We start from the raw sequence: 24,843 nt of genomic DNA, 5'->3' as shown, positions 1-24,843 counted from the left end.
TAGTAGTAGTCGCGCCGTTGTAAAGTTACACCCCGTAAGCATTATACTCTGCTGAGTATTCCGTCTCCATCGGCAGCTTAAACAACCAATGTCCACAGCCCGACAACCCGGACCCGGAGGGAAGGCACTTGCTAATGCTTTCACGCAGCTCACGAACCTTGTGCCTCCAAATCTAAACATACACACCGCAACCGAATCGAGGAATCATGCATGGGGTGGAATTGGTCGGGTCGGGTTCGCTTTAAGATAAGCCGGGGTTTTCGGGTGCCTCACACTCATAAATACATACTCCGATTACGGGATTTAGTGTGTTTTTTTTGTGGGTCAGTAGACTCTTAGGGAAAGTGTGTTTACCCGCTATTTTACGGATAGGAAAATTGGAATGTTGATAAGATGTTGGGCCCTCCTAATCGGGCTTGCCCGCCGGTTTGCTTCTTTAAATTCAAAAACTCAAAGCTAAGCCACACACGATGAGGCAGATTTGAGGCCCTCCGAAGACGGCTCTCTACCCGGTTAACCTTCGGATCATTCCGTTACGCCCTAAGAAGGCACAGCAAATGATGATTTTGCTGATTTTATGTGCCTGTGGGAAGAGATTTGTCTAGGTCTGGGCACTAACCTTGCTGTCAGGTGTCCGGTTTCACACAAGCCGATAAAAGGGACCACCGTTTTGCTTTTGGGACGACCTGCCTGAGTCACGGGGGAAAACCCCGCATCCAGTGTTGACCTTGGGAAAAGCTCTACCTTGCTCCTAGCTGGAGGTGTCTGCAACTGTTTTATGATCATTTTGTAATATTTCACACTGCCGGATATCCGCTTTGTGTTGTGCACCTACGCGCAACGGGGCGGATGCTTTGTACCGTCATCCTAACTGCAGGGTGTTACAGGGATTCTTATAACTGTGGGACACTGCTCAATTGACTCTTTCCTATATGATTGCAAATTGGACTCAAACGAAGCCTTCTTGGACGGGCTGCTTAAAAATTCCAATTGGATTTTTCCACCAATGGTGCTGAAGAGTCCAATTCCCATTACATTATGTTAAATTCGTATAAGAAAGAGTCAATAAAGTGTCTCACAGCTACTCCTGGCCACCCCTGTACATCGGTCATCACCCGTCATCGTTTTGGATCCTTAACGAACAACAAAATCAAAAAGAAGAAAAAAAAAAACAATAAAAAAAGGATATACACACCAACACCACCGAAAGCTTCAACCAAGCAAACATGTTTATTCAGCTAAATATTGTAAATACGCATCATTACAAAGACGATGTACGTGTTGTGTGTCTGTTTGTGTGTCTGTTTGTGTGTGTATACAATTTGCGTGATGATTGTATTAGTGATGAACGAAAGAAGAAAACACTGCATTAAAAACATACACAACGTAAAACACCGATCGCAACGAGTCCGATTGTTGTAATAAACACACACACACACACACACACTCGCGGCGTTTGGATTGAAACACCTTGAACGGCATGGTCTTTCCGTTTTGCTTATCTTGTCCTTGTCTGTTTTGTCTCATCTTATCCTTTTTTGGACTTTCCTTCTCTTGTTTGTGTTTGTGCCTCTCACTCTCTTTCTCTTTCCGTATGGGCTTGTTGTGTTACCTGTTCCGTATTCTTAACTGTTTGCTTGTCTGTTTCTGGGGTTCTTGGGCGTTTTTTCCTTTCTCCTTTCTTCCGGTTTGGTGTGTTGAGCGGGATAGATCAGTATGATTAATATTATTATTATTATTTGTTATCATAATTGTGTAATATTATTAGCATTTGATGATGATAGGAATGTGAATTGGGCGGCATTTTTTGTAGGTTTACACTGCTTCTCTGTTTCATATTCTCTTCTCAACCCCCTTCAAATTGGAGGAGGGTTCGTGGCGTTGAAAAGGTATTTTGGCGCCTTTTTTTGTTTTTTGTGTATGTTTTGAGCTTTTACGAATAGGAGCAGACAAGCAGATTTTTGCTATTTCTTGCTTTTTTATGTTTTTCAAATTTGTTTCTCTCCTTCTATGATCGTGATCGTACGTTTGCGTGTTCGTACCTTTCGTAATTGCTTTGTTGGGAAAGTTTTTTTTTTCTCCTAAAAGTTGTTCTGTTGTCGTTTGTTTCTGATTTCTTGGTATGATTGTACTGAGCAGATCTGAGATTGTGTGTCATTCTTCTTTTTTAGTCTTATTTTCCACCCATTTTAAGTGAAAAACGTTCTGCAGGTGGGAATGATGATAAAGATGGGTCAGGGTGAGCTAAACATAGCGGAAGGAACGCTCGTAGACAATGTTTATATTTCTAGTAAGGATTCAAATCCACAAAGAAGTTCAGTTTGTGATTGTATTTAAAGCGCGTAAAAGTGAACGGTGAACATTAATGTGTCTGGAATGTATCAAAACAAGGGGACCGTGCATCCGAAAGAGCAAAAGCATCCGAATCATTCAGTAAAAATTAAGTTTCATTCTGTTCCACTGCTTTTGAACTGCTTCCTTCCGGTGTGTGTGTTTTTTTCTCTTCTCTTTCGTGGGGCGTATCATCGTGTCAAGTGATTAGTCGTGCCGTTGTGTGTCCCTTTACGTTCGCCCTGTGCCGTCGTGTGTCATCCTGTTCAAGTGTGTTCATCCTACTGCATTTCTGCTCTCTTCTCTACTGTCGTTCCCTTTTCTTTTGTATTGCTTCCTCTTCTTCAGTTCGGAGTGATGTTGTGCAAGCAGTAGCAGTAGTAGCAGTAGCAACACTCGTACACCGATCGATAAGATCCTTCGACGTAAAGCTGATTTCACGGTCACATAATTTTCACGTTTCTAGCTTCTTTGCTCCGTGGGTGTGTGTCTCATTTTCGTGTTTTAGTTTGTCGGTGTTTGATCGTCTTAGTCCAACTACCACCGTTCCAATCAATAGTGCGTGTGCGTGTTCCAATTGATGCTTCATGCAAATGTATCACATTTTAATCTAGTTTTTTTGCTTTGTTGTGTCGAATTTAAACAGTAAAAAAAGACCACAGCATGTAAGCAGAAAAGAAACGCATTTTGCCCATCTTTTCAACTGATTTCTTGTACTAAAACACTCGCGGTCACTCCATCCACCCTCTAAGGTGTGCTGAGTCGTAAGGTGACTGTCCTTACTGGAGGACACACAGGGCTGCAGCTAGGTATTAGCAGATTTACTCCACCGTCCTAAGACGACGAACGCGACCACACCAATCGAGCACACAATTTGTTTTCGGTGGGTATGAGCATGATATGGGGTAGTCCGTTGCCGAACGGTGCGTGGGGTGCTCGTCCTTCTTTTCGCAAGTGGGGTGATTGTATTTTTTGGAAACCAAAAAAACAAAATAGCTAAAGGAAAAACAACACCAAATACAATGTACTGTGGTAACATAAAACCAAACATAAAATAGGCGAAAGCGGATGTACGTCATTGTGTGCGCCGTTTTGTTGCTGTTGTTGTTGTTTGCTGCCGGATGCTCGTAGTGCGCCAGTGCCAATATCGTAATCAATATATATATCAACTAAGAATATGTATATGTATATGTATATTGTATTGTGTATATATATAAATATGCCCCTCCGGCCTCTTCGGCGGCGCTTGACAATTGCTACGACAATGTTTTATAATATGAAGCACACGGTTTTTTTTTATCTTCCTTTTTGCCTATCATTCTCTTCTGTTTCTGATTTTCTCCCATTTTTTTTCTTCTGTTTGTTTGCTTTGTTGGTTACTTGCCTTGTTTTGTTTGTAATAGCTTTCCTATGCGTGTTTACTAATCGTCACATTACTCGTCATATGTGTGTGTGTGTGAGTATGACTTTTTCTGTTTTTTTCTGCTGTTCTGCTACTTTTTCACGTCTGCCGATGCCGAGAGACTACTAAATGCCGATGCGCGCGCGATGTATAATATAATATTGGTTGATTTGCTGTTTGTTCGTTTTTTTTTCTGCTGCTGCTTCTGTTCTAGTGCATTCCGGTGCCCTTTTAATACGGTGTTTTTTGCTTGCTTTCTTTCTTCTTTTCTTTTTTTTTAATTTCACCACCTACTTCTGTACTCATTTCATTTGGTTTTTGTTCGCGCTGTAGATTCATCGTCTCGTGTGTTATTTGTTTTGTTTTGTTTTTTTTCTTCTTTTGCTTGCTTCTTCACAATAAGCCAAACTTAAGCACAACTATACAACAATGCGGCGTTATGTACAATGTTCTGAATGCGCAACACTCTAATGCTCCTCTATCTTTCTCTCTTTCTCTCTCTTGCTTTCTTGCTCTTTTTTATATTTCCCGCCCGTAGGAGAAAACCTAAGTGAAGCGTAAAGCCCCGATTGTTTTTAAATGGTGGGCAAATGGGGGAGAGTATTAGTGATTAAGGATTGGATTATCAGTTAAATTTGTGCGTGTTTGTGTGCGTGTGCCTTTGTGGATGTGTGAGTCTGCGTGTGTGTATTGGATGGGATTTTGGAGCCTGCTTTTGTTTTAACTTGCAACGAATCCTTTAGCAGTCATAGGACGAAGCCCGGCTCTAACGGTAGAACAGAATGTGGAACCACAAATACTATGTTAATATTATTTTTTATACTAAAATACTGACACAACGGTCCGACTCGTTCGCTTTCGTTCGTGAGCGTGAGGGTGGGCCTTTAAAATGTCTACAAACGTAAAGCGCGCAAGCAAGCTAAAACGACTACTAACATGGGGTGACCTGCGTTACATGCACTCGTATGTGTTTACATGTGTGTGTGTATCTGTTTCGTAATAGTATCTTCACTTTCATGCCCTTGCACTAAATGAACTTACGGTTTCGTTTGACCTCGACGCATGGTTGCATAAATGCAGGGGCTGTTTTGATGCGCGATGCCGTACGACTGTTGGGCAAAGCATAACCTGCAAATAGGTCGCCACTATTAGCCGGCAGCACAGACCGTCAGCTCATGTTACCGTTGCCTTTAGTAGCGAAGCAAAACATAAAGTTTGGTAACAATGAGTCATCTCAAGGGAAAGCAAAAAGTTGGAAAAAGAAGAAAAATACATCTTCCAAAATCAAGATCCGATATACTGGATGTTAACGCCTTAAAGTATGCAATTTTCAAGTAGGCATAGAGTTAGTAATTAGTACAAAGGAAGAATGAAGAATGAGCAAGTAAGAACTAAAACTATAATAAAGAAGGTAATCGTAAACCCTTGGAACTGGTAGTGGACAAAGAAGAAGTGTCAGTAAAAGATGACACATAATTTAGAAAATGGTGAACTTCAAACAAGCCTTCATTAAGTGTATTTAGTACAAACCGTGGTGATAAAAGACCACTTAGGCAAATGTTACTACACTTCTTGCTTGGTTTTGGCCTCAATGTGTGTACTATTGTGAGTTAAGGACGAAACAGACACACAAACACACCTTGGTTTGGGACAAATGGCATAAGCACGATGTCTTTCGCATAACTACTAAACTGTTCGCTGAGCTGCTGTTGGTTACATTTACGGATAAGAAACTAGCGGCAACTCAGTAGGAGGGACCAAATGTGCTGTGAGGTTTTGGTTTTTTTTTCGGTTCTGTCTGTATACCGTTCCGGTTTTGCGTCTACTAGCTTCTTTCTAAGTCCCCTACTCGGTATCCTTCCCTCCCTTCTCCCTTTTTAAGGGTGGTTCTTACATCTGTTGTTGCTGCAATTTTCCTCTTTGCCATACCGTACGTTTACATCACTATTATTGATTTCTATCTACGTTATTGTTATCCACGAATATGTTGTTTTTTTCCTCTTCTTCTTTTTGTGTGCGTTTGTTTGTGTTGTGGTTGTGGTTTTGTTTTGTTGTTGGGCTGGTCGGGTCCCCGCAGACTCTGCCAGCTCTGGCCACACATCGATCAAACACAGCTAATATTGAATATATTCTTACTCCAGTTTGTGCTGCCTTTTTGCCAGTTTTGTTTTTTTGTGTTTGTTTGTTTAGTTTGGTTTGTCTTTGTTCGTTTGGTTGTGCTAGTTTTGTTTGTTTGTTTGTTTTTTCTTCTGTTTTCTTTTGTCACATATTACCATTATTTCTAATTTCATCACTACCGCTTGTTCACTTGCTATTTGTTATGTTCTGCAACTACTCATTCTCCTTCTCTCTTACTTTCTCTTTCCTTTTCTCTGCATCAAACATGTGTAAAAAAAGGCGAGAAGCTCCAATATGGATGAGTAGCGGTTGTGTGTTGGTTTGTTTGTTTGTTTTCTTTTTGTTAGTGTTTGTGTTGAATGTAGTTTAATGTTTTTGTCTTGGTGTGGCTTTTTTATTCTTCTTTTTTTATCGTTCTAATATCTTTTTTTGTTTCGTTACGTTTTGTTAGAGTTGTTTTTTTTTTGGTTACTTTAGTCATTTTTGTATCAAATTTGTTACGCGTCTTCTAAAGAGAGAGGCCACTTCGTCCATCGTCCTTGGGGCGACCGGAAGGAAACGGGCTTAGAGCACTCCCACACACACACTTACACTTAAAATCGAACAGAAATCAAACGGTTGTCTTCCGGTTCGCCACCTTTCTGTCCTCTCTGTGTTGAATACTGGTAGTGTTGTCTGTGGGCGTGTGTGTATTTTCTTTTTTTCGCAAATAGTTTTGTTTTCCGTTAATGATATTTGATAAATTTATTCTGGTAGTTGTTTCCCTATGTTTTTTTGCTTCTTCTGCTTCTTTCGTTCACTCTTGTTTGTGTGTGTATGTTGCTCTTGCAATATGTCAAGTCCGATGCCTAAGGCATTGGTTAAAAATGTTCTTTTTTGGCCTGTCGCCTTCTCTCGTGTCGCCTAACGTTCTCGTGTATAGAGTGATGAGTTTTTTTGTTTCTCCCTTTTTCTTCTCTTTTGTTTCCTTTTATTGAATTGGTCTTTTGGCTTTTAGTTGCTAAATTTTTAGCGTTTAGTGTGTTTTTTTCTAATGTAGAGTTCGCTTGCACTATGTTTTTTTTCTTCTTGTTTGTTTTTACCTTGTTTTGTTTGTGCCACAATTGTTGGTTCCTGCGTGGTTCGTGCGTGTGTCCTACGTGTGTGTGTATCGATTGTGTTCGGGTTGTTTTTGTTTGGTTGTTTTTGTCCTACGTTGAGTTGATTGTGTGTGTTTTCCATTGGTGGGTGAAGGTAGTGTACGTGTGCGAACGAATTTTCGAATTTGTGTGTCTAGTTTCTTTTTTGATCCAAAGGTACAACACAAACCAAAACTCGATTGAATATGTAAATACTATCTGTGCAAAAATAGTTGTGTTCCTCTGTCATCCCTTTGCTTTCCGCTTTTCCCGCTTTTTTTCATTTTGTATTGAATACATTATTCATGTAGAGATAGGTGGGTCATTTCATCAACGTTTTGTGTTTTTTTGTTTTTGTTAATAACTTTTGTGTTTTGTAAGTTTTACTTCTCGTTTCTGATTCTGCTTTCACGGTGCTTCACTCCATGCTCTGTTCCAGCCTGGGAAGTACGTTTTTGGTTTTTTGGAAAGGTAAGATATTTGCGACTAAAACAACAAACCAAAACCAAAAGCTCCTTGATGCTCCTCGGTTTTGTGTGTGATGCTTATAGCGATTGTGTCGAAGCTGCATTTGTCTTCGAATAAAGATGTGATAAAGTATTGTGACGTTTCTTAGAATAACCAATGCGCGGTACTTAGGAGCATCGTCTTGTAGACGCCTGACTCCTCTCCCCTCCGGCCTGGGGACCGAACAAGGGGCGGACGGTGGTCAACGAATGTAAGTGTATCCCAATCCCCTTAACTAACTGTCCAGCCATGTTCAGCCTGGTACTGGTAATGGTGGTGATGATGGTGGTGGGGCCAAAGACATAAATCCAAAACTCTCTCTCGCATTGCAAGGACAATCCTACAGGAGGAAAGGGAAGAAGGGAGTGGAGTAGTATACTAATCGTGGTGTTGCGAATTTGTCCCTTTCTCCCTCATCCTCCCCCCTTCACTATAAGGCCCTTGTTGATTGTAGATTCACATTTTGTCCTCCGTTTTTGCTCCCCACCAAATCCATCCTCACCGTGTTACCTACTCAGAAGAGAGCACCAATTCCAGAGCTTCATTCTCCACAGCAACAATGAAGAGTAATGATGATGATGGTGTTCTTGCTGTTGGGCTGTTGGGTTGGCTGGGTTTTCCGCGGACAGCAGTATCCAGCACAAGCGAACTAATGTGATATGCGAGCGTGTATTGTAGGCGCGCGTTGAAGATATGGCGTAGGTCGTGGTGGCTTCCGCTTTTGTGATCTTTTCTTTTGTTTGTTTAACAGCCTGATATTAGGTGCCGCGTTACACACGCCCACCTACCGTCCGTCCCACCCGGTCCATCCAGTCTCAAAAATGGGGTCCACAACGCATCATCGCCAGAAGATGGTGCGAAACGAAGCGAAAACAACACAAAAAAAACATGTGCGCACGATCGTCGCACAGTTCCTCTATATAAAACTCGCCCTTCATCATACCAGAGTGTCTAGGTCCGTGCTGCCGGTCGGGTGCAGCCCTACTAGACGTTCGATGCGATGACGAGCGGGTTTTATTTCTGGTGATTTCAGTTGTCCACCTCGTGACAAACCTCCATGTAGTCCGGGTCGTGCATGATGTCCTTGATCATGTCCTTCAGCATCGTGTACCGCGGGAAGATGGGATAGATTTTGGAGTTACCGTACTCGGACTTGTCGAGGAGGAGAAGAAGTTTGGAGGAATTATCAGTACCATTTTCTCATGCTCGATGTGCTCGATCCCTTACCTTCAGCTCTCGAATCAAGTTCCTTAGGCCGGTGTACTTCTTGAGCAGACGGTAAAGATCGTTGATCATCTGCGTGTTTTCCTGCTCGATCTGTGCCGTGGTCATTGCTGGAATGGAAAGAGATGGCCATGTTATTATTGACATCGTTCAGCTAACTCCACGGTGGCTTACTTTCGAGTCGCTCCATCCGTTCGCGCCGTTCGGCGGCTTCCTCCGCAAGCTTGGCGGACGTCTTCACGCCCTCGCCCGACTTTTGCGACTTCTCCATAATGCTGCAGGCACGCAGTACGAAGGCCGGCACCGTTTCTAGCTTCTCCTGCTTCGGAATTTCGACCAGCGTCCAGTACTGCGTTTCCAGCCGGATCACATCCTTAAGAGCACACGGGTTTAGGATATATATGAGTGGACTAAGGCCATGGTATCCACGCCACAACTTACCTTGATCATGAGCTTCAGCATCGGGTAGCGATTGAAGATGTTGCGCTGGCTCTTGGAGTCGCCGTATTTGTTCATCAGGTTGACCAGCGCCTTCTTGGCGGTATCGTACGATTCCTCCAACCGGAGCCGGACCGCCCGCAGCCGTTCGTTCGTCTCGAGCAGCTCTTCGCGGCTCATACCACCTGAAAGTTTGGGAGGATACAGTTAGTCCGCCTCAACGTTCCGCTGCCCAGCCCTCATTGCGATCGGTACTCACTCGGCGAACCTTCATCCTTAACGTCTTGCACTATTCGTCGGACGCTTTGTGTAAATTTGCCAACTAAATTTGTTGAAGCTACGAAGGATCAATGAATAGTATTGCGCTATCAATTGGAATTCTAAACACACACACACACGCAGATAGGGATCCTATTTTGCTACAAAAGTATATCTACTGCTACCCTAAAACACAGGCCTTTTCCTAAAACCTACTGACTACAATCACGCTCTTGTTTGTTCTAAGAAGATTTAGATTACTATTTTACTACTCTACCTCTACCTCACTCAAACAGAACAACCCTGGCTCACGCTCATTACTCACCATAATGCTTGGGAGATTCTGTAAAGATAGTAAGCAGAGAATCGATTAATGAACTAGTCTTTGACACCGCAGTACGTCAGACCGCCGTCTGACGTAAAACCGCTACTAAGCTACTGACACTCTTGTGATGACATTTACATGGAAGCAGCAGCAGTAGTACTACTAGAAATGATACTAAACGCATGCCTACAGCGGGGAGAGCAACTTACAGTGTTGGCTGGGGTTTGTGTGGTTGGTCGGAACAGTGTGTATCGTGTTGTCTCATTACACAGACAGACAGACGTGGATGGGTAAAGGTAGCAATAGTAGTAGTAGTAGTAGTAGTAGTGGTGGTGGTCGTGATCGTGAGTGGTGTGTCTTGTTGGGTGGATAAGAGAGTGTGGGTGTTTTTCGGTTCGGCCTGACGAACGGAGCGAAACCTTGCTCTGTGAACGAAACTAGAAGCTGCTGGAAGTAGAAAAGTTACGTCCCTTTGTGTCCCTTCCCTCATTTGAGACGGAAATAGATTCCCCCATGTTCCCTTCATTTTAAGGTTAAAATTATGTATAAAAATCGTGTCTAACGATCACGTATGTAAATGGCATTTCTTCGGTGGTGTGGCATTCAATTGGAGCAGAACAAAACGACCGCCACCAACGACCGACATATCACATCTTTATGGAAAGGAAATCGGATGCCCCGACACGACGTAAGCTCGTGCCGTGTGACCTAATATGTCGAACCTTTTTCGGCGTAGGAAAGAATTTTCGTGCCGGCAAAGAGATTGTGCTTGTCGCCGGTCGTGCTGCCACCGGCATGTTCAGCTGGTTTGCTTTTCGTGCGCTGCTTAGCACTCTGGGCAGGCAGTGGGCCTCCCCCTGGCTGGTGTTGGTGTTGCTGCTGGTGCTGCGACTGTTGCTGCTGCTTCTCGCTGTGACGATCCGTGCCCGAGTCTGGGCCGCGGAAGAACGCATCCACAAAATCCCCCGACAGGTCGGACGACAGGTTAGCGGTCAGGTAGCGCCGGTAGTAGTGCTCCTCCGCGTACGTGTTCCCAATGTTGATCTTGTTGCCGTAGATCCGATCGAACGCTTCGAACACGTGCTCGTTGTTCAGGTGCTTGGTAAGGCGCGGTCGCTCTCGCAGCCCCAGCTTGTGCAGGATCTGGTGTTTGATCGTTTGCAGCAGAATCACCTCGAGCGGGGGATTGCTTTTCGGGGGCGCTGAATCGGACCCTCCCGGCACACTGCCGGGCCGATCGTAGAACAGTCCATTAGCGTTGGCAGCGATACGACGGTTGTAAAACTCGGACAGCACGTCCGTCACCAGGAAGATGGTGCTGAGAATGATCTGGGACGGTGGTTTAAGCCCTTCGTGCTCCAGCCCGAACTCGTACACCTTCCGGTTGGTGGAGAGCAGATTGTTCAGGCTGCAGCCCGTCGGGTGAAAGTCACGCTTGGTGCGCTGAGTGGACAGTCGCTCCAGCCGGCGCAGCTCCGTCTCCTTGCGCAGCTTGCACAGCTCCAGCAGCACGTTCGGGTCGAAGCAGTAGAACGTTTGCTCGATTGCGTCCGCCTCGTGGTGCGTAGTGCCGGTGCGCATACAGCGCCGGTCCAGCTGCTCGTCGTACAGCGCGTACAGATCGCTCGCCAGCTCGCCGGCATGGTCCCAGGCGCAGGTCACGTTCGGTGGATGCATCGGGCGCACCAGCACGCCCAGCTCGGTTGGACCGTGCACGGAAAGGCCACGGTCGCTGCTCGCTTCTACCGTTAGCTCGTACGGCTGCTCGTGCTCCTCCACCGCCAAAAAGCACTCCAGGCAGGCGTCGTTGGCTGCTGTGGCCCCGTTCGCGCCACGACAAACGGTGGCTCCGAGAAGCAGCAGTAGCAGACCACAGGTGGTGACCGAAAGCAGTCGCTGCCATGTTTGGCCAACCCGGCCAGCCCTATATGGATGCGGCTGCCGGCGTCCCGTTGCTCCAGAACAAGTCCAACGGCGCGATGGCTCACCTAACCATGTGTGTATGTGTGTGTGTGTTTGTGTTTTTGTTGTGTTTTGTTGGTGCGCAAAAGGTGTAATAGCATGTTCCATAACCAGCCGTTGAAGGGGGGGTAGGTGAATTGGGTAGGGAAAAGAAACGAAAAGTGTGATCAAGAAACGGGGAAGAAACAGACACAGACGCGCGCGCAATCGCCATATTTGGAGGTTATGCGCGATCAACAAAGAAAACAAAAACAGAAGAAATTGAATCAATAAAACCATATGTGAGAGTAAAAAGCCATCCTCCTTCCATTCTCCTCCTCTTCTAGTACACACACACAGACACACACACGCGCAAGACACGATGATGATGAAGATGATGGAGGATCACTCACCGCCGGCATCCGAGGATCGCTGGGAGATGCCGCGCTTCATGTCGTGCTTGCCCATCTTGGCGGCCAGCTCGTCGCGTTGCAGTTGCTTCGAGTTGCGTCGACTGTTGCTGCTGCTGCTGCTGCCAGCGGCCCGTGGCTCGCCTGAGGTGGTGGGAAGGGTCGGTACCGACGACGAGGAAGCGGACGTAGAAGAGTGCTGCGGACGGCGCGAGGACTGCGATGTACTGGAATGCGGTACGTCGGCGGAATGAAGCTGCTGCTGCTGTTGCGGTGAGGGTTTGCTGCTGCTGCTGCTGCTGGTGGTGGAGGATGATGCTGTTGGTTGTTGCTGTGGACAGTGTGGCGGCTGTTGCGGTTTGCTAACTTTTCTCGGATAGCGTAATTTTCTGCCGAACCCTTTATTAGGGTAGGTTCTATACTATCGGTTAGCTTTGCGGACCCAATCTAGGTTAGACTCATTGTTGTACCAGATGCCTGCCAGATGGGATTGGTGAGAAACACAGGAGGAAGGGTTGATAGGAAGGGCGGAGGGGGGTGAAAAAAGAGGGGAAGAATACGGTTACTTAGCATGCCTGGTCGGGAGCCTGGAAGGTAAAACGTAGTTAAGGTAGTAGATACTAAACAGCTAAACAGCAAAGTGCGTACGTATGGGATGAAGTTGTGAGATGATGCTAAAAGCATGCAGAAAGTAACGTTAACAGTAACGCCGCGAGCGTTCAACCAACCGGTATCGACTGGCGTCTAGAGCGCTTCTTCTACTGCTAAACCTCTACCACCGGCTACCATACCAAATCAATATTCTCCCATTCCAGTTGGCTGTTGTCTAAAGGGAGCAAACAAGTTGCTATCCGAGAAATCTTGCGTACTTCAGGATGCTGCTGCTACTGCTAAAGTTGCTCTAAATTCAAAATTCTTCTCTCTTTCCCTCTAGTAACTTCCTGTCATGCAAATGCTGGTATGAGAGAGGCTTCCCATCAACACAAGATTTGCGTTCGAGAGTGTGATCCAAACGCCTCCCAGCATGGGTAGAAAAGAAAACTTTTCCTATTACTGCCGCTTCATCAAACATTTAAAGCACAAACAAGGCAGAACAAAAACACTAGAACAAACACAGAGAGAGAGAGACACACGTTGAGGGACACTATTTTTGCGGAAGCTTTTTGTCGTCGGGTGTTACAGGCTACCGTTGTTGTCCCACCGAAGTTCCGTAGGCAAACAATAATATTAACACTAACACTAATAACCAACATCCTGCCCCGCTCTCCTCCCCCCCTCCCACCCCTTCTTGCTATCTCTATCCCTTTCTCTCCCGATGGAAGCACGAGCCACATTTCCACTTGATTTGATGTCCACTTGTGCCTGATCAATATAAGGGTTGTTGACAGCGAAGGACGTCGTTCTCGCGGCAAACTCGCTTTTGTTGAGTGGGCTACCCAAAGGCCTGTTACTGTTTGGGGGGGTGGGGGAAGGGGTGGAAGCCACAAAAACCACGGCTAACAATTTTGCACCCCTCCCCCCTCCCCATCCCTCTCCACTTCGCGCCGGGGAGAGAGTAAAAGTACTCTTAAGTCATAATGGGTGTGCAACAACGGGCCGTGTGTATTTATAAATAGTAGTTGCAAGAGAGGGTGCTGTTTGCCAGATGAGTTGGTCTTTGTCGTGTTCAAGAAGTGACCTACAAAGGCAAAGGAAAACGATGCTGTATCCTCTACAGACACACAGAGCAACAACCAAAGTAGGCCGCCAGGGGGGAAGCAACATTTCTGCCGTTGTTAATGGTGTGATGTCATTTGGTTGAAAGTTTGCCCTCCCATTGTACTGCTGGAAAGGAGGGGAGAAGGGTCCAGGAAATTTAAAGCAGTAACAAGCTTTTTCCCTCCACTTCCTTCTCTCTGTCTCTACGGGTGCACTGGGACAAGTTTGTTCCACGACTTCTTCCATCCCGAGGTTCGATTTTCTGCAGCTCGCTCGATTACGCTCAGCAAACTGCTCCGCAAACTAATCTGACGGGTGGGCTTGGTGGGCCTGTGTGCGGCCCTTCCTCTGTGCGCCGATCTGATCCTCCAGAGGGTCCCTTTGGTGGGACAGCACCACCAACCAACCTGTCAAAAAGCATTTCCAAGCAATATGCCATAGGCCTGCCGGTCGGCAAGCTACCGGATTGGGCCAAAAAGGGCTGTCTGGAATGTCAACCCCTGCAAAATGAACGAAAGCCCGCACACACACACACACAGCGCAATATGGTGCTTTGGCGAACCGATGCGGTGTACGTGTGCCACAACTCATCCACTCCCATCCCCGGGGCCGTTCGGCCGTTTCTCATCTCGTCGTCACTGCACGACCGGCACTTTCATCCGGCCGGGCGGGAAAAAGCAAGGGAACAAGGGTTGATTGGGCGAAAAGTGAGAGGGCGAACAATTCGATTGCCGTACACCTACCCGCGCCCTCTCGCAAGGCCGGGAAAAGAAGGTCCACGAACGAACTGAAGTGAGTGCACAGAAAAAACAGAGGAAAAAACGGCCAGCCGCGAAAAAGACGAACCATGGACTGGAAAAGACGCGGGAGTTATGGGAGTGTAGTCTATAGGACCTGTATATCAGCTCTCGGTACGGATAAAACAAAAGCAATGGTACAACAGCACACACACACACACACACCTACACTAAACGACCAGCACAAATGCCATTGACAGCCATTTCTTCTAGCTCTCAGAGGCGCTGGCCTACCAACAGAGACCGTGTCTCGGCTGCTGCTTTTGCTGCTTTGGATTTGCTGCTCGTCCGCCGACGATGATAGTGAGGAGCAAAAATGAGCAAAAAAAAAACCCTGGAAAAACTCACCCAAGCTCGTGAAAGAGCCGGGAAAGAACACACACACACACAGAGGCAAGGCAAGTGGGAAAGGGCATCGTTTCTTGTTTGGGATTTTCGTCCTCGAACGTGCACACGTTAGTCGTTCGTCCGTCCGTCGACACGAACGTTCATCCTTCTGTGTTCTGGCTCCTTGTCTGTATTATACGACAGTGCATCTCTCTCTCTCTCTCTCTTTATGTTTCTGTGGTGTATGTGCTTCACAGCAAAGCTTGCCATGCTTTCGTCAAATTGCACGCGAGCGAACAAGGCCACAACAGAGCAGTGGAGAGTTCTTTTTGCTGCGCCAATTAGGAAAAGCAGATGTACATTTCTGTCCACTCTGCTGCTGCGATATGGAAGTGAACAGGGAAAGCAAGATAGGGGGCAGAGGGGGAAAAATACGGCCTGGAAAATGGCAAAGCAAGCAACAAAGGGGGCAACTCGTTTGTCTGTCCTCGATGTCCTGCGCGCCGGTCGCGCAATGAGCAAACGCTTCCGGATCGCATCACGTGGAGACAACACGGTGGACATGCTTCTGGTAATGGACACACAATGTACACACTAGTGATGGGTAAGGTTGGCAAAAATCGCGAGTCTATAATTTCGGAACCAATTCTGGAAGCCCAGCCATTATCCGGAGTTGTGTGGAGTCGTCCCGAGTCGTCTGGAGTCGGAGTTTATCGGAGTTGGAGTCGCCCGGAGTCATCCGGAGACGTTCTGAGTTGGAGTCGTCCGGAGTCGTGCGGAGACGATCGGAGTCGGAGGCGTCCGGAGTCGTCTGGAGTCATTCAGAGTTGAAGTCGTCCAGAGTCCTTTGAAGTCGCCCGAAGTCGCCCGGAGTCGTCTGGAGTCATTCGAAGTCGTCCAGAGTCGTTTGAAGTCATTCGAAGTCGTCTGGAATCATCTGAAGTCACCCGATGTCGTCCAGAGTCGTCCAGAGACGTCCGGCGTCGTTAGGAGTCGGAGTCGTCTGGAGTCGTCCGGAGACGTTCGGAGTTGGAGTCGTCCGGAGTCGTCTGGAGTCATACAGAGTTGAAGTCGTCCAGAGTCGTTTGAAGTCGCCCGAATTCGCCCGGAGTCGTCTGGAGTCATTCGAAGTCGTCCAGAATCGTTTGAAGCCACCCGAATTCGCCCGGAGTCGTCTGGAGTCATTCGAAGTCACCCGGAGTCGTCTGGAGTCATTCGAAGTCGTCCGGAATCATCTGAAGTCACCCAAAGTCGTCCGGAGTCGCCCATAGTCGTCCGGAGTCGTTAGGAGTCGGAGTCGTCTGGAGTCGTCCGGAGACGTTCGGAGTTGGAGTTGTCCGAAGTAGTGCGGAGTCGTTCGGAGTCGGAGGCGTCCGGAGTCGTCTGGAATCGTTCGGAGTTGAAGTCGTCCAGAGTCGTTTGAAGTCGCCCGAATTCGCCCGGAGTCTTCTGGAGTCTTTCGAAGTCGTCCAGAATCATTTGAAGTCGCCCGAATTAGCCAGGAGTCGTCTAAAGTCATTCGAAGTCGTCCGGAATCATCTGAAGTCACCCGAAGTCGTCCGGAGTCGTCCAGAGTCGTCACGAGTCGTTAGGAGTCGGAGTCGTCTGGAGTCGTCCAGAGTCAGACGACTCCGGAAGACTCCGACCCCATTGGCTAAGACTCTAGACGACTTCGATTCCGGGCGAAACTAGTAGTTCCCGGAGTCTTGGGTGCACTCCAGATAGCACATCACTACAACTACACACTGACACGAAGTGAAGTGTGTGCGAGGATATTAAACGCTGTGTGCCTGTCCAGGACGAACCCGCAACCCTCTTCGTCCTTGCATCCTTCATGAGCTGCAGTGGCATGTTGGCAGGAAGGGCGGGCAGGTGTCAATATATTTCATAAATTCCTTCACCGGAAGCGATACAGCACGCGCTCAAACGCGCTGTCCCCGGTGCTCTGGGATGCTGGGGTGTTGCCATAACGTGGGGGGAGGGGGGGAGCGCGGTGTATGATTAAAGAATTATCAAAGACACTCACACGGTCGCTGTGCCGGCGCACGTAATAATAAACCCCGTGTGCCGAGAATGACAAAAGCCCCACACCCTCGTCAAGAGAACCGATAAGAAGCACCGGGTGTGTTCCGTCCTGGAAGTGGCAAATGCAGCAGCAGCAGCAGCTTTCCGCCTGGTTATAATTATTTCGGTTGGTGCAGCACACGAACCGCGCGAACCATATTGTGCAGCGTCGCTTTTTCGCAACAGTGATTGTGCTCGGTATCGTCATGATGCAAATTCAACACGCAGCCGAGGACCGGTCGGAGGCCTCGGGGAGGCGGAGGAAAGCGGATTAAATTAATTAAATCTCACACCTTTTCCAGCCGCCTGACTGCGTGCGTTTGCTGCTGCTTTGTGTCCTTTTTCCCAACGCGAATGAACCCTCTATTCATCCCTAGAGACAGGCCGGCCCAAAAAAAGGGATCCCGCCAGTGGCATGCGAAAGGTTTCGGCGTTTGGTGGGCGGCGTCGTGTGGCCCCAACAAGCCTTTCGCGTGAAGAAATATAGAAATATAATTCCGTTTTTATATTAGCGGTCGATAGCACGGTTTCGGCTTCCCAATTCGTGTGTGGGGAAGCAAGGATTTGCTCATAAATCCGTTGCGTTGCGGCGCCAGCGAAAGGGAGCGAAGAGATATAAATAGCGCCCGAACTAGGCATTAAAATATTACAATTCGTCGAGATCAAAGCCAGCGGCGGCTGTGGCCCACTGCGGCAAAGGAACGGATCAACTTTTATTGATGTCCTTCCGGGTCGGTAGTGGCCGGAGAGCAAAAAAAAAAAACAGCTCCCTCGCACTGCCTCGTTGCATGTACGATTATGATGGTGCTTTGGGCCCCGTCACACTGGACAAGTGGGACGATTTACTGCCCGTCCGGTCAGTCAGTCGTCAAATCACGAGCGAGCTTACAGTCCCTGGCAAGGACAGGCGGCAGCCCTTTTTTGCTGATCGGTCCTATTTGTCACCCACATTCATGTGTGTGTGCTGTGTGGCATGAAACATGGTGGGGATAGGCATGTCACCGCAATCTCTCTCTCTCTCTCTCTCTCTCTCTGGCTCTATTTTCTGCATCTGTTTGCGCCGCCGGAACTAATGAACTTTATCGACTGGAACCGTGCGGCAAGGGACAGGAGTGGGATGGAGAAAAATGGAATGTCAACCCGGCCCTTCAAGAAAATCCCGACCCACCGAGTGTAACGACGCCTTCCGGGGCGGGAAGATGGTGGCATAAAGGGACCTCCTACTCCTTAAAAAAAGCACACACAAAACCCCCCATTTAGAGGTTATGTAATATTCGATCCGTTTTAATATGGCCGTTTCCTCCCCTTCCCCCTCCCTCCTCCCCATTACATTTATGCTTTCCATCCTGGCAGCAGCTACGGCTCATTACTCTCGCGCAAAACACGCTTCCCGGGGCGCGCGCGACAAATGACACTTGGCTCTGGGAAGGAGGGGGAGGGGTGCATTTTGTGGGTGGGGGAGGGTGGGGTATTTTTTTTTCATTGTCGCTCGCATAAAACGATGAGATGAGAAGCAACCGTCAGCGACCGGATGTACCTCCCCCCCCCACCATACTTCGCCCACCACCCACCGAAAGCTTTGCAGTTGTGGAAAATGGATGAGAAAAAAACGTGCAAACAAAAAATCGATATCAACCAAGCACCCAGCACCAGGCTCGCCTTCCTTGGGTGCAGTTCTTCAAGGGGTCTTTGGCCTTCTTTCGGTGAGTGTTTGTGTGTGTCAAAAAAAAGAAAAAAAGAAGCTATGATAAACTCATTTCCGGGCTAATTACGGAAAATTCGCGGGCCGCGCGACGAACACTTTCCACCAATTGGGCATTTTCTCACTCTCTCTCTATCTCTCTCTCTCTCTGTATCTCTCTCACACACACTCTATTTGTGGCAGGTGGATTTCGCTCCGCTAGGGTTTAGCGAAAGGGGGAAAACAAGGGACAATCGCAGCAGCCGGTGATGAAAATTGGCAAGGTGTGAAAATTATAAACACGAATTTCCCGTCCAACCACCCGGCGCCGGTCAAGCACGTTGATGACAGGCTAATGGGATGACAGGATGAGTTACCTCGCTCAACCCCTTCTTTTTGGATTTTTGGTGCGGGTGGGAGGTGTTGAGGGGTGCTGCGAATCGATAACGAATTGAAGCGGAACCAGTTAGAGTGACCGCCGATGGGCGTCGAAACAAAATTAACCGCGCAATGTAGGTTGGAGCCGTTGCGCAAAAGGAGGGAGGAGGTGGTTGAAACGGGGGAAAAATTCGTTTAAAATTCTGATCGTAACCGACCGTTGTCGACAGCAACCAACCGAACAGACCAGTGGAGACAACAATTTTGTGCCCGGGAGCCCTCTCACTGTCCAGTGTGTCCTGCGTTTCGAACGCCAAACTCCACCGGCCGATGACACCGTTAATGGACAGGACAGGTTGGCTAGGAGCAACAGTTTAATGAACGCACAAGTTCCCAGGCATCACTACCCTCCTCGGGCGCAACCCTTTTTTCCCGCGCGGTGTAACCATGGACCGGAGCTGGAGCTTGCCTTTTATTGCGGAAGTGTCAGTCCCGGGCTCGGGCGCTGCGCTATCTCGATGTCCGTCCGTGCGCTTCAACTTTTAGACGGCGCCCATTTGGGAAGCGCCGGAAGCACCGGAATGGCGAGGCGAGGTGGTGATGGTCGCCATGGTGACTATCAAGTCGGCTCGGTGTAATAACTTCGTTACCTTACGCGCGCGGACCCAGAGCGGACTAATCATCAGATGGGGTTTGGCAGATGAAGTCGGCTTCGGTTGAGCAGTAAGAGATAAGGAAGCGACGAACTGGGGGCAAGGGAATCTAGGACGATGGAGCAGCACACAGCAGAAGGCAAGTAAAAGAAAGGAAACCGCAGCACACAGGGCTGGGAAATGAATTTTGATCAGACATTGGGGGAAGCGAGCGACCAAGAGAGAGAGAGAGCGTTCTGGGCAAATTGAATGAAAGCTCGTGCAAGCTCTTTCATTGCGTGCGTGCGTGTGTGTTGGAGGAGGCAGACAAATTGCAACCAGGTGCCCCCAGGTACGAGCACGAAATCGGGAAGGAAACTCCTTGCTCCAAGTGCTCCATCGCTCGCAAAAAGGGTTTTCGGGGTAGCATATTCATGTATTCATTTCCATCGAAATGGGTGGTGGAAGCGCTACACTCCGCCCTGGCACGCCGTTCCCATGGGGATGTGAGATTTTTCGCCACGGCCTATTTCACTTTTTTTCCCCGTTCACCTTTTCCCCGTATTGCCACAGCCGCTTCCCCGGGGGAACCATTAGGGTTGGTAGGCTTTCGTCATTCAATTTCGACACCCGTACACCCGTGGGTTGTCTTTGTGGGATTTCTCGACTCTTTTTTGTTGTTGTTGTTGCTGGCCGTTTGGGTTGCTGTCGGTTTGAGGGTTTTGCGCCAGGGGTGCACAACTTCGATTCGCTATAATCGCTTCTAGCATACAGAGCTACTGTGGAATTTGGAATGTTAAGGGAGACTTCAAGAGTTGAATTCTAGAAGATGTATAAGTATTACTGATACTACAAACACACACCAAACATTAAAAACTACATCTACATTATCTCTAGAAACAACTAATCGGACACATGAGTTAAGCAAAGAAAAAGACCTTGACATTTATTCAGTGTCTCGATACATCTAGATCTCGATACAGATGTTGAGATTCACACATCCACACAAGATTCTCTTTCACTATGCTGATGCAAACAATTAGACCAGTATCAAAGAAACGCTTGGCAAACAAACTGTAGCCACTCTAGTCATTTTGAGGACCTGAAATTCAAGGGTATTTAACATGCACTAGAACTACTAATACAACCTATTCGCTATCACGAATGACCAGTTACTATAATTATCTAATGTCAGCACCATATAGATCAATATCAAGAAAGAGGACATTAAAAACGAGTGGAGAATGTCCAATTTGGTCAGGAGACCTCACAAACTTCACACTATTGATATTCCTACATTGTTTAAGATATCAACGTGATTGTTTGCAGAAGCATAGCTGGCGAGTATTCAATAAGCAATCAATAACAATCCAATACGTACTGTAAGGAGCTGTTCAATTTGAGACAATTTGAGGCTTTCAACAATAAGGTAACACCACATTAGGTACGTACTGTAGAAGGATTGTAATGCGGATTTAAAATAACCAATCCCAATGACCCATAATACACACTCCTGATATATCTTGGAATGTCAAGAGACTTAGAGCCTACTTTCGACTACAGTTTGGATGATAATTTTGTCTAGATCAAGATCATACTTAAAGCTGCAATTTCCAATACTTTGGAAGAGCTTTTATATTAGCGGGGAAGCAAGGATTCCGTTGAGTTTTAAACTCAAAACTTGACTTTTGAACATCTGTTGTAAAAGGACTAGATTTTCCTCTTAAAAGCTCCAGCCGCCGCATATACCAAGGTTGTGCTTCCCTGCCTTCGGTGTGCTTCTCTCTTATTTCATATTTTGCACCCACGAGATCTGCGTATCGTCGCGGTACAACGGTACCACGCCGCTTCAAGGATGGTGTACGCACTTGCACAACTGCTACAGATAAGCTTAAGCACCAAGGATCTTGCCTGCTGCCTTCCGGCTTATCTTTGCTCCGAGGTGTAGGTGGGACGAGTGGGCCAGTCGGTATTAACCGGCACACACACACACACACAACCGGTAAAACTCACGTGAAACTACTTCGGTGCTTTCATTTTTTTTGTGCGTGTGTGGCGCTAAATTCGGCGGGTACGAATGGCCCAAGGCGCTCGGGGCCTGAAAACGCATGCATTATGAAGCAGCATGGCATGGCCCTGTGGTTCACGCGAAAGTGCGCCCACACCCAGCCAAAGCAAAAAAAAAAATGGGGGGAGGATAAAGAGATCAGAAGGTTGCCACTGTTCCGGGGGTTTGCCTCTTTGCCTGCAACGGGTTCTTTTTCCCCCTCTCGCATCAGCCAGGGTATAAAGGTGGCGATAGCGTAAGCTTGCCACCGTTCTTTTGGGGTGGATGCGGGATTTTGGCCCCGTTCTGTCTGGATTTGATGGCCTTTGTGCAAAACGTCGTCCCTCTTTAGATCTTTTCAGTTCATGTGTACAATCATCATCATCATCATCATCATCATCATCATCATCACGGTCGGCATCAGCATCATCCTTATGAGTGTTGAGAGTTATCGCGCGTAACCCTTTTTTCTGTCGGGCCGGTCTAGGGTCCAGATGTCCATAAAACCGTAAACCTTATTCTTATTCCGCTGCGATGCGTAAGGGACAGAAAGCTGAGAAATCGAGAATAGAGGACGCACTTCCATTTCAAACTGCGTCAGGAGACAATCAATTAAGACCCCCCCAACCCGTTTTAGTTTTAGACAGCTTTAAAACCGACTTTACAAAGAGTGTGCGGTTGATGTGAAAGTAGTGACAGAAAAGCATGTGATGAGATGGGAAAAATAGTCGAACTTGAAAACGAAGGAAAAGCAACCAAAAACACATACGGAGCGATACAAGAGAGACGCACACACACATAACAGATATTATATGGACGCTTAGTGTACAGCACGGTCCCTCCGAACGGGTGACGGAGTGACACAAGGGGCAACACACATACAGACACACACACATAGAGGTACACACAGTGCACGGCGTCGCGCGGCAACGCGGGCCACTGAGGACTTACTAATCATTATGGTGAAGGCGCTTGTCAAATGTCTTCGTACGCTGCCACTCGTGTCGGTACGCGCTCGACTACGGAAGAAGGTTGCGTGCGTGGTAGTAGTACTAGTACTGGTAGTAATGGTTGTAGTAGTTGAAATAGTAGTAATAGTAGTAATGGTAGTAGTAGTAATATTAATAGTATAAATAGTAATAATAATAGAGTAGTGGAAATAGTCTCCCTTTTTTTACCTTAAAAACGCATACACACACAATCTTTCTCTCTCACACACACGCTCTCTTTCTCTCTCACACACACACACACTCTCTCTCTCTCTCTCTCTCTCTCTCTCTCTCTCTCTCTCTCTCTCTTTTGCTCAGCCTCTCACACTGACTTACACCTTTCTTTATAGTTTATCTTTTTTTGTTTGTGTATGGTATGTTCCGTAAAGTGATAGAAAAAAATAATCTCCCCGGATAATCTTGGTTCGACGAACCGCGAGCACACTTTTCGGTCACAACGCACACACTCACACACACACACATACACGCACGCGTTTATCTTGAACTTGAGCACTTGACAGCTCTGTTTAGGTGCAGTTAGGTGAAAATTTGACAAAATTCGCTGCCGACATGCGGAACGGGATGGAAATCGTGGAAATGAATGGGGAGGCACGCGGGGGTAGGCTGGTAGTCACTTCAACCAGTGCGGTTGTTATGTAAAAGGCCGAGGCGAGACTAGCAAATCTTTCACCACGTTTCGGTGCACGCATACGCATTCAGAGACGCACACGCACTCCGCGCACACACAGGCACACACAGACACTCACAAATCGCACACAAATTTCACACGCCCACAACAGTTCAACACCTGCTCTCAACACAACGGAAACACTTGCAAAAGCGCACGGACGGAAAACTAACCTCGGCGGCACTCGGTCTCTTCTGTTCTGTTCACTTCTTTATCTGTTTGCGTTTACACCGCCGCGATTGAAGAGTCCAAAGTCTGTTCGAAAAGGTGGGGGGAGGGGGGAGAGGATGCTCAAGGGAGTGGCGGGAAGGCGACGTTTACACGTTCAGGGTGTGCTACACACGGGGGCAGCGAAGAGATGCTACAAAGAAAGGAACCACCACCCAAACTCTTCTGTGTGTCTGTGTGTGTGTGGTTCACTACACGTTTAGTGTACTACTGAGAAGGTGTTCGGGGGGGAGGCAAGCCTACTACAACACAGCGGGAGTCTGCGGCTATGGCAACTATGGGATAGAATTTTCCTCCGATTGCTGCGATACGCGCCCGTGTCGGCCCGCTTGGCAGCACAAAGGATTTTCTTCTCGCCTTTTTTTGTGTGCTGCCTGCCGGAAAGGACTGTGCAGGGGGAGGGGGGGAAGGTGGGGAGAGGGATGGTACAAATTACGACCGTTTCGGGAAGATGGAAGTGTCCTCTAGCGGTTGGAGGATGCTGGTAGCCCTCGTAGTGCCCTCTCCTGCAGCAATGGGGTGGGCTTTTTTCTCGCATAAATATCCGTTTTAAATTGTGCACACACACACACGTACGGCACAGAACCTGATGTCTTCAATTTGCTTGCAAACTCCCGCACACACAATCACACATACCAGGTACACACACACACAAACTCACACATACACGCACGTTCACGCACCGTGCAATAGCAATAGCAAGCAATATAGAGGAAAAGAAACCCCGAGGGAAAGCACACATACGACGCTAGAAAAAGCACACGACACACGTCCTGTTAGTCGACCGTGGTGACTGACTGAACTGGAAATGGGATCTGCTCACGTTTTTGCACGCGCGTGCCGTACTATCGCGAGCGAACGGATGAGCGAGCGAGCGAGCGAGCGTACGAACTCGCGTGATGGAAAAAGCCGATCCTTGGGCGCCCTCTGACGCCTTGGAGTGGTGTGTGGTTGGGGTCGACCGAGCACCGGGTTACCACCGGGTTAGCAAACGCTTTGCCCGTGCAGCAGTGGCGAGCGGGCCTCCACCGGTCCAAACTCTCTCGCGAGTAGCAGTAGTAGTCGGCAGACCGAACGGGATGAATCTCTGCTCCCGGAGCGAAGGGCGGAAGAGATTGTACTTTGCGCGTACTCCCGCCGCCTCGCTTGCTCATTTGCACAGCATCCTTGATGGAGCAACCGGCGAGCTTTCGAGAGGGCAGTGTTGCCAGACCGGTACTGTGTGGCAGCTGCAAGACCGCC

The 24,843-nt window shown here is 47.8% G+C and overlaps 1 protein-coding gene across 8 annotated transcripts; it reads right to left on the bottom strand.

Moving 5' to 3' along the window:
- Positions 1-1,206: 1,206 nt before the first annotated feature.
- LOC120908782 lies at positions 1,207-24,534 on the bottom strand. 8 transcript variants are annotated; one of them, XM_040320138.1, is made up of 9 exons: positions 24,346-24,430; positions 22,648-22,754; positions 12,076-12,549; positions 9,722-9,739; positions 9,398-9,475; positions 9,142-9,323; positions 8,875-9,073; positions 8,704-8,810; positions 1,207-8,628 (listed from the first exon to the last, which is right to left on the bottom strand). In XM_040320138.1, exons 3-9 carry the CDS (start codon positions 12,128-12,130, stop codon positions 8,506-8,508), a joined length of 762 nt encoding a protein of 253 aa, XP_040176072.1. In that variant the 5' UTR covers positions 12,131-12,549; positions 22,648-22,754; positions 24,346-24,430; the 3' UTR covers positions 1,207-8,505. The 8 variants fall into 8 exon arrangements, 1 of the variants encoding a protein (XP_040176072.1); XR_005741172.1 differs by lacking the exons at positions 1,207-8,628; positions 8,704-8,810; positions 8,875-9,073; positions 9,142-9,323 and adding an exon at positions 9,931-11,709 and having other exon boundaries at positions 9,400-9,475; positions 24,425-24,534; XR_005741169.1 differs by lacking the exons at positions 1,207-8,628; positions 8,704-8,810; positions 8,875-9,073; positions 9,142-9,323 and adding an exon at positions 9,931-11,709 and having other exon boundaries at positions 9,400-9,475.
- Positions 24,535-24,843: the final 309 nt, after the last annotated feature.

This window comes from Anopheles arabiensis, chromosome 2 (genome assembly GCF_016920715.1).
Source record: "Anopheles arabiensis isolate DONGOLA chromosome 2, AaraD3, whole genome shotgun sequence".
NCBI classification, from domain to species: Eukaryota; Metazoa; Arthropoda; class Insecta; order Diptera; family Culicidae; genus Anopheles; species Anopheles arabiensis.
This window is presented reverse-complemented; position numbering and strand designations above follow the sequence as displayed.

What these genes read in the sequence shown, in the direction of transcription:
- LOC120908782 (XM_040320138.1), bottom strand. Translation starts at nt 12,130, where the DNA reads ATGGGCAAGCACGACATGAAGCGCGGCATCTCCCAGCGATCCTCGGAT. An exon ending in ACGGATGGAGCGACTCGAAA is followed by an intron (nt 8,811 to 8,874) that starts GTAAGCCACCGT and finishes TTTCCATTCCAG; the next exon opens with CAATGACCACGGCACAGATC. An exon ending in ACTTGATTCGAGAGCTGAAG is followed by an intron (nt 8,629 to 8,703) that starts GTAAGGGATCGA and finishes CTCCTCGACAAG; the next exon opens with TCCGAGTACGGTAACTCCAA.